This window comes from Thunnus thynnus, chromosome 5 (assembly GCF_963924715.1).
Source record: "Thunnus thynnus chromosome 5, fThuThy2.1, whole genome shotgun sequence".
NCBI classification, from domain to species: domain Eukaryota; kingdom Metazoa; phylum Chordata; class Actinopteri; order Scombriformes; family Scombridae; genus Thunnus; species Thunnus thynnus.
Genome location: NC_089521.1, coordinates 3,431,009 through 3,445,866, shown reverse-complemented (window position 1 = coordinate 3,445,866; position 14,858 = coordinate 3,431,009). Strand labels below are relative to the sequence as shown.

The 14,858-nt window shown below is 39.1% G+C and overlaps 1 protein-coding gene across 1 annotated transcript; it reads left to right on the top strand.

Annotated features, from left to right (window-relative positions):
• Nucleotides 1-3,615: 3,615 nt before the first annotated feature.
• Nucleotides 3,616-5,604, top strand: foxl1 (forkhead box L1). Its single transcript, XM_067588732.1, has one exon. It carries the CDS (start codon nucleotides 3,855-3,857, stop codon nucleotides 5,028-5,030), a length of 1,176 nt encoding a protein of 391 aa, XP_067444833.1. The 5' UTR covers nucleotides 3,616-3,854; the 3' UTR covers nucleotides 5,031-5,604.
• Nucleotides 5,605-14,858: the final 9,254 nt, after the last annotated feature.

Genomic DNA, 14,858 nt, shown 5'->3' with positions numbered 1-14,858 from the left:
TGGCATGGTGTATCTCCATATCTCTGTCCATATCTCTGTCCTTCTTCTGTGTCCACCTCTCTCTCTGACCAAGCACATCACAAACAGTGTACTGTGAGCGTCTGTTGTTCTTCTCTGATGTCTGTTTGCTCCGTGTTCAGTAACTGTGGTACCTGTTTAGAACAGTTCTGTCCACTGTGGTGTAAATTATAGCTTGTTGCCCCTTTAAACTGTATTTTACAATGTGATAAACTGCACTTCAGTCAAATTTGAGGATGGACATTTTGCCACTTGAACTTGGGCATCCTCTGATAATCAGCACTCCCTGTGTGAATTATATTCAATCTTCTCTTACACTGACAATGTATATTAATGATGGTTCACATGAGTTCTGTTAATTGTATTGTGTTATCACTCAGATGCAGGGATGTTTCTATTAACACTGTGATAAGTGTTTAATAGCCCTCATGCTTACATCACAGGCTGATGTGCACCAGCTGATGGATAAATACTGTCATTAATGTAAATTCTAAAATATATCAGTATGGAGACACAGATTTTTCCAAGCAGTCATCCTCTGAAAATGTCTAATCCTGCATGCTGTGGGCTGTACACGTCTCCTACTTGCATGTTAGTTTAGTTTTATTTGCTAATGAATCACCGTCTGCTGAGAGAGAAACAGAGAAAAGACCAACTTCTGAGTTTATCCACTGAAAGCTCCAAACCTCTAATGTAAGCAGGAGACAGCTGTGCGCACTTGTAAAGTTGTTATAATCCTCCTTTGACCTATAAACAGGAAAATACATAATATAAAGCATCATGCTCACATCTACAAATAATACACTGTCCATGTTGTCCTTGTAAGGCAATACAGTGCTGAGCGCCTGCCTGCAGCTTCTCAAAGGACAATTAAAACACCACGTTTTCATTTTGCCCAGCTTTGTTGCAAACAGTGAGTCAATATACAGAACAGGCAAATCCATCCCATGAGCAGAGCAGTCATCTGTTACATAGAGCTCAATTTAGGTGACTATCCAGACCCCTGATTCCCTCTAGCCTGGTGGACCCAGCAGGTAGATAAATGGTCTACAACTAACAATCTTTTGGTTTTTTGTCGATTTTTTTCAATTCAAATTTTTAGTCTGTCTTCAAAGTGCTTGCTTTGTCAATGTTCTAATACCCAAAGATATTCAGTATACAAGACTAGAATACCAACCGGGCAAAGTAGGCAACTGCACCTGGTCCCCTACACCGTCAGTGGCCCTAAAAGTCCCAGGTTCCCTGTGTGTTTGCTGACTCTTTGTAGAGATGTGCCAGTACTGATACTGGATATCAGTCCGATATTGACTCAAAAAGCTGGATATAGCTGGATACCATTATTTTAATAAATAATAATTCAGTAACTTTATAGCTATGTATTTATTTGTTACATGTTGTTTTACAAAGTCAGGAAAGCAATGTTAAAGCCTGATTTTGCCTTAAACATAAAAGAAGGATCCCAGTCTCATTCACACAGTGAGACATACAGCTCATTAATTAATCACTGGTATCAGATCAGTGCTCTGTATCAGCTGATATCCAAAGCCTAGGTATCGGTGTCAGGACTGAAAAAGTCCAGTTGGTGTATCCCTAACTTTTTGTAATTGGATTAACTGATGATTTGTTTTCATATTTTCACAGCTGAAGTAAAAAAAAATCAACTGACTTGTATCAATGGTCATAATTATATTTATTTATATTGTGTTCACATGGTACATATTGCTAAATAATGTTTCAAACTAAACTGAAATACAATAAACCAGTGCTCCAACACAGGAGGGCTGGTTGGTTTCTATGTCTCTGGACAGATGATGAAGCAGAGCACAAAGGGCGGGTGGTGTGTGTGAGGAAGGATCAATAAGGGCCCAAGAGGAGGATTTTGATGATTTACAATGATCAAAGACAGTGATATGCCGCAAATCCTCACATTTTAGAGGCAGGGACTAGGTAATGTTTAGCATTTTTGCTTGCTGATGAACCAGTCATTGCTCAGGCCCTTGAAGTCATCAGGGACCCCTTCAAAAGCCAGTTACAAAGTGAAGTCCTTTTCTCATTTTGTAAAGATAAAATAATACAGATAAACTAAATTTTATTGACCTCACACACAGAAATTGAAGTGTCATAGCAGCAAACAGAAGAACAAGAACAGATGCATCTTAAAACTAGACTACTATATTCACATTATGGGCTTCTATATGCGTAAAGCATAAAAAACAACAGTTGGACAGTTCAGGGTCAACTTTGACTTTATTTATTCAAAGAGGGGGTCAAAGCAAGGTGACGAGTGGTTATGGGAATCATGAATTTCTTACTGGAGGAGCTTGGAGCTCTCATGCAAAGGTGACACCACCTTCTCTTCACACCAGCCACAGCTGTCTGAATGTGGCCCTGATCTCTCTGCAGTCCCACAGTCTGACTTCTGCACAATAAAAAAGACCGCAAAACAAGCACAACTTGCTGCAGTTGTGGGAAAATATATATGCAATGGCCACATATTTAATGATTAATTCATTGAGTGTTATGTTCTCCTGTTTTAGGTAACATGAGAGATGATATAGTGTGATTATGAATGTGGTGACACTGTCAAGAATATACACACTCTGCTCTCTGAAACATTTATGAAGGAATAAGCACCCATTTATGAATGACTGTTATGCTATTTATGAAGGCAAAATAGATTTGTGGTTCAAAGTTTGGTGTGGAGACTAATTATGAGGGGATACTTACTGTCAAGTGTCAGAATCTGAACAGTATGTAAGGGTTAAATAAAAACAAAAAGTTGCCCTTAAGGTGTGGTGGAGGGTAAAGCGTCTTTTGGTCATAACTCAAGTATCAATCAAATTAATTACCTTATTTTGTGGTAAATCTTTTATGTTTGCAATGGCAACTAATTCATTTTATTATACCTACTATCACCAGAGCTCTTTCTGCTGTGGGAGAAGGAAATCATATTAAAGGTGGAGATAAAGCACATAAAAAAAAATCAAAAAATGTACAGACTTTTTTGATAGATTGTCAAAAATATTTTAGGAATGCGGAGTTATAAGTATAATAACACTTTGATAGTGATTAGTATGTTATATAAAGCAGTTGTAGGCCTACTAGTATTAATAGAAGTTATGTTGATGATTATAATATCTTATCAGTATTTCGCTGTCCTCATATTCTTTGGATAGGAGCCCGCTGTGTATGTTCTGTGGTGTTTACTAGAATCAGTGTCTACAGAAAAGTAGTCCCCCTGCGTCCATTTTTGTTGGACTGGAGGAAAGAAAAGATTCTGACACGAGTTAAAAGAAATTGTTTAAGTTATTTTCCCTTTTATACACTTTGTTTTCATTTGAGCGAACCCACAGCAACTCCCAGAAAGGACTCGGCAATGTTTGCTTGTTCTCTCTGTGTGAGCAACTCTCAGCGTCAGGGGTGGACGTGATATTTCAAACAGCACATCAGTGCGTTTATGTATTGGGTGCCCGGAAATTTTTCCAAATAAACACAGCTTGATTCAACCTGGGTGGGCAGACTTATCAAGCGACTAATTCTATAAACAGATGAGGGAATAACCCGGCACCTCATTGGTTGTTGGACAGAGGGGGGAACATGAGGGAGTTTCAGCGCAATGAAATTTTAATTAATGTGGGTGGGCTGAGAACACCACCGACTGTTTATGATGGACAATTTATTTCCCAGTGCAAAGTCAACATAACACAGCAAACGTACAACAATTATTAACATTTCTTCTGGGGGCCTCATGAGGTTGGGGAGTCAGTCAGTGGAGGAGAGGAGCTCCGGGAGCAGGCTCAACTTTCCCCGGGACACACTCCAGCTTCTCCGGCGTCATGACTCTCTATCACGGTCGTCTGCCGTCGTTCGGAGTGCCATCTTCGGCCCTAAGCCTCTCTGGTCCCCCGCTGATCTACTTGTACGGAGGGGACAGCGGAGGGGTTGTCCCCGCTGCCTTGAGTTTCGTGCCGACTCGCCAGGAGCCTCCGCAGAAGCCGCCATACAGCTACATCGCACTCATCGCCATGGCCATCAAGAGCGCACCGGAGCAGCGCGCAACGCTCAGCGGCATCTACCAGTTCATCATGGACCGGTTCCCTTTTTATCATGACAACAAGCAGGGCTGGCAGAACTCCATCCGCCACAATCTCTCCCTCAACGACTGCTTCATCAAGGTACCCAGAGAGAAAGGCCGGCCCGGCAAAGGCAGCTACTGGACTCTGGACACCAAGTGCTTGGATATGTTTGAGAACGGCAACTACCGCCGGAGGAAGAGGAAGGCGAAGAGTCACCAGGAGGCTCTGGAATCCAAAACTGCTGGACACAAGCGCACCAAGGGCCCAGGGCCATCCAAGGACCCTCACGCATCTCTGAAACAGACTGGCTCTGGAGTGGCAGAGGTACCAGTAAGGCAGGATGCGGAGAGGATGGAGACACAACCAACCTCAAAACCCGTTCTTGCCGAATTCAATCACGCTGAACAGCCGCAAAATTCACCCACACAGAGACATAAAGTGTCCCCCAACCAAGACGCCCCTGCGCCCGCCGAGAAGAGGCGTGACTCCCCTCAGCCGGAGTCGTGTCCCGCTCCGAGACATGCTCAACCGTGGATGGAGGCTGAGCATCTCCCAGGCGCGTCCCTCTGCCGGGAGCAGGAAGAGAGAAGGTCAGCATTCAGCGGAAGAGAAAGAGAGAGAGGTCCGCTCTGCGCCGTCAGCTGCGCAGGAAACACGAACTTGGCTGCACTTGCGCAGGACAGACCGAAAGGAAATGTTCCGAGCAGGGATAAATCGAAATGTTTTAGCATTGAGAGCATCTTATCTAAAAGTGAAGACGAAATGCGCAACAGCATCCTCGGTTTGGCGGCGGAGGCATGCGCAGAGCGCCAAAGTCCCGCTTTCAGCCCGTCTGTGTTCCTGGGTAGTCGACAGCATCAGTTGTACCAGATGGGATTTCCTCTGTGTTCTTACCTGTCACTCACCTATCCCGACAAAGTAATGCATTTTAAATGAGTGCAATGATGAAATCAGACTTTATTGTATTTTACGCACAAATGCGCAGATATGTAAAGTCTATAATTAGCTTCACACAGTGAGTTACTGTGGGGCAGCTTGCTGCTCTGCTCTTTTCAGGATCTCTGCAATCTCTACACAGCTATGTTCAGACAATGACAGAGATCGCAGCAAGGCTTTTAGATCCAATTTTACGCATGCGTAATTGTCAGGTTTGTGGTTATTTTTACCATTTTTTTTTCCAAAGACATTGCTCTTAAAGTCTACGGCTTTAACGTATTCTTAACTGCATAGATATGTTGTTATTGTTCAGGTAAATGTTTATGGAAACCTGAGATATATTTCTCTCCTCACTCATGATAGAAAAAAAATTACAGTAAAAATGTGGGCATAATTCATTGAAGAATCTTGAATGTCTTGACTGGGCTTGTGTAGCCTAAACAACGTGTTGGAACTCTGGAAATACAGTATAAAGTGAGAATAATTTAGTAGTCAATAATGTAATCAAAAGCTATTTTACATTCCACTCTGCTCTGAATTTCATGTGTGAAATAAAGTTTAGTTTGGTAATAAAGGAAGTTATGATTTATTTAAAATTGTGAGTCAAAAGCATACTTATAAATCCTGTTGGGGCTGTTGTTGTTTGAACAAAATGTCATCTATGTATTCTGTTTTTGTGATCAAAGGGTTGTTTTATTAGCAAAAAGAGATATAAATCATTAAAAACAAACGGGCATGAGACATTACAGACATAAAGAGGCCTTTAATACGCACAAGACAAAAACATAGATCAAAAGTGCATTATTGTCCTCGACACACAGGACTGAGCGTTGTTCAGTTTTGCTGTTGTGCAATTAATTTAAAAAAGTGACCGCATACTGATATCAGTATCAGGACGTTAAGATTATTGAATTTAAAAAGTAACATTTTCAATTATATCAACTTCAGATTGTTATGAGAATCACCCTGAATGACACACAGACAAGGCTTTACAGAAAATATCAATATCAGCTAACATTTCATTAACATGATTCCAAAGACATATGAACCTTAAGCTGTTCTGACACTGAGCTGCATTCTGGCCTAAAATGTCACTGACTAAAGACTGTGATCCAGAGCCCATTCTTTGATGTTCAGCTCAGCTGCGTCCACCACTTCTGAGGTCACACTGATGAATCATGATTTGAATCATCATGAGAGATGAGATAGAAAAAAAACAAATTTCTTCTTGCAAGTCTACATTTTTTCCTCATGTTTTTTTGTTTTTAATGTTCGCAGTTTTCAGCATCTCAGCTTCCTCCAGTAATTACTCAGATGACTTCATCTGACGAAGGAACATCATTCTTGAGCTGAATTGTTCACTTTTTCCATTGGAACACATGGAAGTAAAGTCCAGTGCTGATATACTGTATATTTTTTTATTGAGGTTTTTTGCTTTTATCATAGCATTCCAGTTATCAGATTTCCCCCCAAATATGTTCCTTATTGGGTTGGAAAGCCTCTGAAAAATTGAGGCTTCACTGTATTTTAACTCTAATTGTACTATTACTGCTACTAATAGTACTTCACACATTTGTTTGAATATATTCATTATCAGGTTCAGGTCTTCCCATAAACAACCAGTTTACTATGAATCAGTCAGTTCCCATGTATTCATCAAACTGTAACATACGTGTTACATCAGACGTTAACTACATAAATAAATACAATCATTTTAATACCAGTCAACCTCAAAACAGTACAGTTTAGTCACTGCTCAGTCACTGAGTGAGATTTTTTGAGCTATTTCATCACTGAGTCATCTGCTGAAGTAGACAGCTCTGACAAAAAGCTAGTAAGAGGACCTTGACTTTTTTTTTGTCAAACTACTGTTTCCACGGTCAAAAACGAATTTTCTCGCTCAAAGTCAGCAAAGTTTGATGAAGCTATAGCGCTCTGGTTAACATGTCGAACTTCAGTTTTTAATGACTCTCCAGCTGTGTGGCCTTCTCATTTAATCCTGCTGTACATCTAAAGATCTGATGTCCTAAATGAGCCTTTTTTAGACTTACCATAGAGTGACACCTGCATGAAATCAGAGCGCTATGCTGACAGCATCATTACAAACAGAGAGCAGCCATGTCTAAATATAGGCCTATAGCTTGGACACGCACTTGCCTGAAAGAGCTCGACTCTGCGAGGCCGCCGCTGTGCAAATCAGGAATGTTTGTTGAAATAAATAAACTTCCCCACATTTGAGGAGAGGAACTCAATCACAAGCATTTCCTGTGTATAGGATTCTTTTGGTCAGACGTGTAAATAAAACATGATGAAAACTACAGAAGGGAAAGAACGGAGGAGAGGGTGAGAGAGGAGTGGAAAGAAAATAAGTGAGAAGTATCGGTTTAAGCGAAGGCTTGGTGCTTCGTCTCTTTGTGGTTTGGGTGTATTTGTAACTAACACATGAACCTCTGTAATTGGCTCCGCTGGCTCTTCATCCTCCAGTGATCTCTGAAGTCTTCCAAAAGCAAAGCGGATTAATAAATGTTGGTTATCTGATGGTCTGTGTGAGTGTTTGAACAGTAAAAGATCCTCATGAGAAAGCAGCTCAGACAAAAGGGAAATCCTCTCAGTCGCATTTGTTATCTGAGAAAACAAACTGTGCTGGTGGGTTGCGGTTGGACAGCTTTAACATGCAGCGAGCATTAGCACCAGTCTGAACTCCTTACCAGGCAGACAGAGATGGTTTTGGTGCCTTTCCTCTGCACACACAGACTGCTGGATAACACAGGTTAAACCCTAAGATGCTGGATTATGCTGAGTTTATGAATCAGACCAACTCAGCTGTTTCTTTTTCTTGTAGTTTTTGTTTGTTTTAAGGCATCCTTAAATTCAAGGGACATTTTCATCAGCTGCTATTTATCCTAAATGTGCTTACTTTAACTATCCTTCCTATTTAGTTCTGTTTAGATCATCATCCTCATGTATAAACACTTCTTCGTTCTTAATCTCCCTAACTAAAGATGTGCTTTTCACTTCAAATCCCCATCAAATTTGAATATCTTTATTCTCTTTGATCAATTTTCTTCTTCGACTTAAGGATGACTTTATGTGTTCATCGTGAAAGATGCTTTCTTTTGGCTTGACAGTCCCACATGTTTTAGTTTTAGTTGTAGTTTGAAAGATAGTAAGGGGTATGAAAAAACTAGTAAGGTGACCGTGAGTTAAGATTTTTTTGGGAGCACTTTCTGATGAGGCATCCACCCAAAGCATTTATAAGTTGTGACTAATGACTTAATTAATGGTTTTAATTTACTTATTCTTCATAGAAAAATTATGAGATATTTATAAGAACAACTTTTGGGTTGTCAGGTGGTGAAAAATCCTTTTGGCTGGTGTTGATTTTGTACTGTTGGTCTGAGCTATGGAAAGTTCCAGAGAAATTTGTCTAAAAATAAGAGTTTGCATTTAAATTATTTAGTAAATCATGTATAAACCACTATTAAGCTATTAGTTGCAATTTATAATTCCTAATTCCTTTAAAGCAGCACCAATGTTTTTTTTTGTCAAACTAATATTTTCAAAGTCAGTAATGAATGTGACAGTCATCTTCCTTTCTGTCTCCAGTCATCATTGCTCACTACAACCCAGTTCTTCTTCTGCTCAATCCAAACAAACCAGCAACAGAAAACGCATCACTTCCTGTTGAAGGAGAATTCTTCCCCAGGAAAAGACCCACCAGACGCAATGTGTGTGTTTAGAACATGTAAAAGCTTTCATCAGGTTGAATCATTGTTCTGTTGTGGTAATCAGTCAGAGAGAGCAGCAGAATGGACAAGTATTTATATGAAATGCTGTGGATTACTACTTTGAGCTAAACTCAGTTTCCAGGCTGGAGGGGGAAGAAGTCCAGAGAAAACTGATGCAGAAGACAGAAATGTCCAGCACCTTTAAGAACTACTCTCCACAGTTTGATTAAAACAAGAAGTACTGTATCAAGTAATGTTATTACACAGCTAGACTCTACTTTGAAATGTCATTTTAGATCAAGTCTTTAATTTATTATAATCATATTACAACTGATTAAACGCCTTCTGTTGAGGAAGACTTTGTGATGTGGCTGCAGGCTATGGAAAAAACTAGTAAGTGTACCAAGAATTTTGAGGGATTTTTTTGTCAAACGACTTTTCCCAAAGTCGACTGAACTTTCATGTGGACAAAAAAAAGTCTTATCACAAGGGGCACTTACTGAAGCTTTCAGATACATCTTGTGACCTTCCTCGGCAAATTGAGTGTGCTCAGTTGTCATGGAGACAGTTTAGGTTTTATTATAGTTGTTATCTTAAAAGTGCTATAGATGAAATCAAAGCAGCCAGTGAATGAACTGAGTGAACTGGTCCATCTCCATGGCAACTGAACTCCATCTGCTGATGAAGACCTTATGATATGGTTGAAAGCTAGGAAATAAAATAAGCTAGTAAGTTTACCTTGAGTTGGGATTGCTTTGTCAAATGACTATTTCCAAGTTCAAAAATGAACTTTTATTTTGATTTTTTTAAAAACCCAACTCTTACACTGCACTGTTACTTTTATTCTCTTGTTTTATCTGTCTTATTCCCTTTTTAGTTTCTTTTTATTTCCAAATTTAACATTTTTGAATTGCTTTTATATGTCTTTTTACTTGTGTTGCTTTTATATTCTGTCTTGATGTCTTTTATGCTCTATGTAAAGCACTTTGAATTGCCTTGTTGTTGAAATGTGCTATACAAATAAACTTGCCTTGTCTTGCCTTGCCTTATCGCAAACTGCTTACATGTTTTTTTCTGAAGCTTTCAGGCACATGTCCTGACCTTCCTCAGCTGATGAAGTGTGCTCTGTTGTCTTATCAAAATTGCTATTTTTAAAGTGCTATAGATGAAATCAAAACAGCCAGTTAGTGAACTTGCATATCAACAGATACATCTCTGTGACGACTGAGCAAACTCCATCCACTGATGAAGACTACGTGTTATGGTTGAAAGCTTCTGAGAGAATAGTAGGTTGACCTTATGTTGGTTACATAGACCACTATTTCCAAGGTTGTGAAAGAGCTTTCATTTGAACAAAAAAATTCTTATTACAAGGGCCACTTACTTGTTTGAGGCTTTCAGACACAATCTGTGACCTTCCTTGGTAGATGGAGTATGCTCAGTTGTCATGGCGATGGTTTCAATTCTTTTTTTTTATCACATTTCATTATCACTGTTTAGTGTTTTGAACTTGCATGTCAACTGATCCGTCTTCATGAAAAATGAGCAAACTCCCCCACTGATGAAGACTGTGTGATACAGTTGAAAGCTGTTGAATTATTCATTTGATGGGAATAAAAGGGATTTATTATTGGACATCAAAATCTATGTTAGGAAGGAATACTCCTGTATAGTCCGTGTGTGGGGTGTTCTGGGGGATAAGTGTGGATTAGTAGAGAGCATTCTGAGCTGACTTTAAATATCTTCATCATGACTCATTTTAGACAGAACTGACAAGCTTCTATAGTCAGAGAGAGAGAAATATCACTGTGACCCTGGAAAGTGTCATCGCCTCTGTTTCATGTGCAATCAAGTCCCGGCTCAGAGCTAAATCACACGGTTTAAAGCTTGCTGGTTCAAAAGGGCTCCTAATCCAAGTGTTTATTATATTTTTTCACTCTCTACATAAACCGGCTACACTTGTCCAAATACACACTCAGCACTGGGGGGAGGGCGGGGCCATGATGAAGATCGATGGCCCCGGCTCAGGCAACATTAGCTGCTAATCAAGTTAGGTTTCCTGGCACAAAGCTCTATACATCATTATGTGCCTCAAATGTCCTCCAGACCTGGACTGATGCTGTTTACACCCTGGACACACGCACACACACACACACACACACACACACACACACACACACACACACACACACACACACACACACACACACACACACACACACACAGATTACAGTTCACGTGTGCATATGAATATCCAACACACCTGGGCCAGCTCATGAACTCAAATACAACAGGCCTAAAAGAAAACTCTAGTTGTTTCTGATGCTGCAGTTTATGTATTTAACTGTATTTGCATTGTGTAAAATAAAAAATGTATGTTATGGCCTTCACAGTCACCTGGTCTCAACCCAACTGATCACCTACGGGAGATTTCGGCGCATTCGGAAGGGTTCCACACATTCATCTATGAAAAGGAGCATTGAAGCTGATGGTGGAACAACATCTCACTAAGACACTTTATGTTGGTGGTTTCTCTCAATTAGTCACCTATGTGTATATATACAGTGAGTTTTAGAGCTATATGGATTTCAAGAGTGTTCTGGTGGTAGCATGGATTTAGTTAAACCTCATCTAAGCTCAGAGAAAACAAGAAGATAGCATAATAACATAAGTTGTGTACTTTAGCTACAGTACTTGGCCTTGTTGACCCTTCAAGTTCAAACTGGCCAAACAAATTCATAAATAGCTAAGTATACTCTATGAGTCAAGGTCAGTAAAATCCAAACATAATCAATCAATAAATGTCATGTTATTCGAGGTGAGACCCACAGATGGGTAAAGAAAACAACATATATAGAAAGGATATGCATTCAGTGACAACAGTTGAGGTAATGCAAGTCAACTGGAATTTAAAGTCCCCCTCCGGTCAGAAATGTGTTTTTTCTTTTTGGATGTCCATTCCTTTATGTTCAAATGCAAGTTATCATACTTTACAATATGTATTATTTCCCCACATGAGGTCACAAGATTAATCAGAAGGGTAGCAACATAAGTGATTAAAAAGACAGAGAAGAAGAAGAAAAAACACCTCCGCTGCAAAAAAATTAGGTTTATTTTCTCTGACTTTTCTCCAAATTTTTGCATGCTCTTTGGGCTCATAAAAATTATACAAATGATACAATCTGAGAAGGGAAAAGAGCTGTTTAGTTGAATTGTTTACAGCTCACAGTCATGCACAACTTGTTTTAAAAGGGAGAGAGCCACAGGAATACCTTCAATTATCAATGGAATTTGTATATAGACACAATTTCTGAGACAGAGTTGTTATAAGACAAAAAAATGAAAGATAAACATGGTGCTTTATGACAAAAACTTTTATTTTTTTATTCAATCAATGTTGCATTTATCAAATCACTTAAAAAAATTATCCTGCCAACTTTCAATTCACATATGTTTTCATCAGATCACCTGATAAAGTTACATTCAATCACTTCTGTAACTTTTGTACATTTTTATGACTTCCTGCCCTTAAAGGTAGTAAGCTAGTAATACCATGACAGTGAACAAATATAAAAATAAATAACTGATATTCCTATTTCAAGTATTTATATTTACAGTGTGTTCAGCCTTGTTTGCCATTTATACTCAGGTTAGTTTACTTGCACGCTGAAACAGTGGTTCTTCCTCTCCGCCTGTTGGAGGTTGAACCCAAACAATGAGATTATTTCTGCGTATTTAATACACAAACACATACTAGTAGCTTAATACACAGAAACAAATATTTATTTTATGTTTCACATGACATATGTTGCAGTTGAGGCAGTGTTCTCTAAAAGCGACGTTGATGGCATCATTCTCAGCTTTACTAACGAGAGGCTGGCTGGTGAAACGCTGCTCTCATCGAAACTTTTCAACATCTCTGCAGCTTTGCTTTCACGAACTGTAAATAAATATGCACAGTCTCATGAGGCTTTGTGTGTGTGTGTGTGTGTGTGTGTGTATACGAACACTGGCAGGAGGACTTGTACAGAGCAGCAGGATTACCACCCCCAGACTGGGACCACCCTGACTTTAACACTTAATCCAGGAGGAAGTGGAGCTGCATCACAGGCTCATTTAGGGCCACCGCCTCCTCTGTACACGCACACACACACACACACACACACACACACACACACACACACACACACACACACACACACACAGGCACACACATGAATACACAGGAAAGATGTCTATGTAATGTAGGAACTGTGTTGCAATGGAGTTTGTGTCCTTATGTACACACACACATACACACACTTAACTTGAGCACTTAAGCTAAAACAAACCAGTTAAGATTCATACCGCACAGCTGGTCTCGTACAAATCCAAAATGTTATTGTCAGAGGGACAGTGAATGCATCATAGTTATGTTTGCATGTACGGTGTTGGGAGAGTGTCAATGTGTGTGTCTACTGTAAAATACATCAGTAAACCTTAAGTGTGCATTCTCAGCTGTGTCAGCTCAAGCATCACTGACTCTATGTGTGGATGGGTGTCCGCAACATGGAATAGTTACACAATGAATAGAATATGCAACAAATAAAACAGGAAGACAGAGGAGGAATTAAACTTAGCAACACTAAAATGTATCAGGGAAGATGTATGAAAGAATTATATAAAATATAGAACAACATGTATACAGGTTATGAAGAAACAGGTGTGGGCCTAAATAGAACAGGAGTAGGCCTAAACCTTTGACCTTCCACCCGACCAGCACCACACTGTAACTCAGCTGACTGAAGTGATTTTGGCTGGAACATTTGTCACATAAAATGCGTATTGGTAAAACTCAAGAGGAAACTGTTAGCATAGAAGTTCATTCTTGACTTTTAGGAACAATTTAATAAAAAAAATCTACAGTCAGAGCTACATTAAACTGTACTAGTCTCATTAAAGGTCCTCATAGAAGATTTGAATGCAGACTGTGAGATGTACTGCTGAAGCTCTGAAAACTGAGCGGACCTTTGAGCTCAGATTATTTTGTTACAAGAGAAACACATGAACTTTTCTTGCATTTTGACCTCAGAAACTTATTTTAACAAACTCATATAAACATTACATTTCCACCAAAGGAACCTTTTTAGAGACTCAAGAACTTTTCCTGCATTTCAGTCACAGGGCCCTTATACATAACTTTTCCTGCGCTTTCACCCTAGGCACTTTTCAGGAACCTTTTTAGGGACCTCAGGAACTTTTCCTGCATTTTGACCACAGGAACCTAGTTCCTGTTTTAGATTGCAATTCCTGCCCCCTGAAAAGTCCCTGCTGACCGAGGAATTATGGGAGAGAAATATGCAGCACTGAACTTTTGTTTTATACTAGCAGCATTTTCCACAGTGTTTTACACAACTGCTATTTTTTAAAACTTGCAACAGCAGATCTAAAAGACTTTGGTTGATAGATAGATTTATTTGATAAAATTTTAAAACCTACATGACAGGTTGATCACAAAGACAGACTCTATATAAGATTTTTTAAAATTGTCGAGGATTAAAATACACAAAAAAACCTCAGGCTTATTTCCATTGTGGTCCTCTATTGCAGTACAAGATAGCAGATTACGCAGGTAAAGTTCAGGTAAAGTTTATCAAAAGTTTCTTTTTACTTCTGCCAACTGCCAGTTATGATGCTAATGTAATGAAAATGTTAAAAAAAAAATCTGGATACAAGCAGAATGAAAACGATTAATTGTTCAAAATTCAAGATAAATGTAAAACAGAAAAACATGGAGGAAAGTGACACTTAAAAAGTCATAGTGACACAAGATGTGCAACATTTATACATTAAATACAGAAGATAATACACTTATAGAGAAAATATCTAGATGTCCAAACATGCATTAAAGAAACTTGATGACACATATAATTTCTCATGTACATAATTGCACACATAATGTGCATATATTTTAATATATGCATTATACGCATCAAAACCTCTGATGGAGAAGACACACACATAGAGAAAAAGTGACAAAAAGTGTACACAGGTTCCATGAGTATGTCATGCGTGTTGAGGTCTGGTATTAATTATATAGAGGAGGCTGTTCATGGTGTGA

Coding starts and splice junctions, on each gene's coding strand:
- foxl1 (XM_067588732.1), top strand. CDS start 3,855: ATGACTCTCTATCACGGTCGTCTGCCGTCGTTCGGAGTGCCATCTTCG.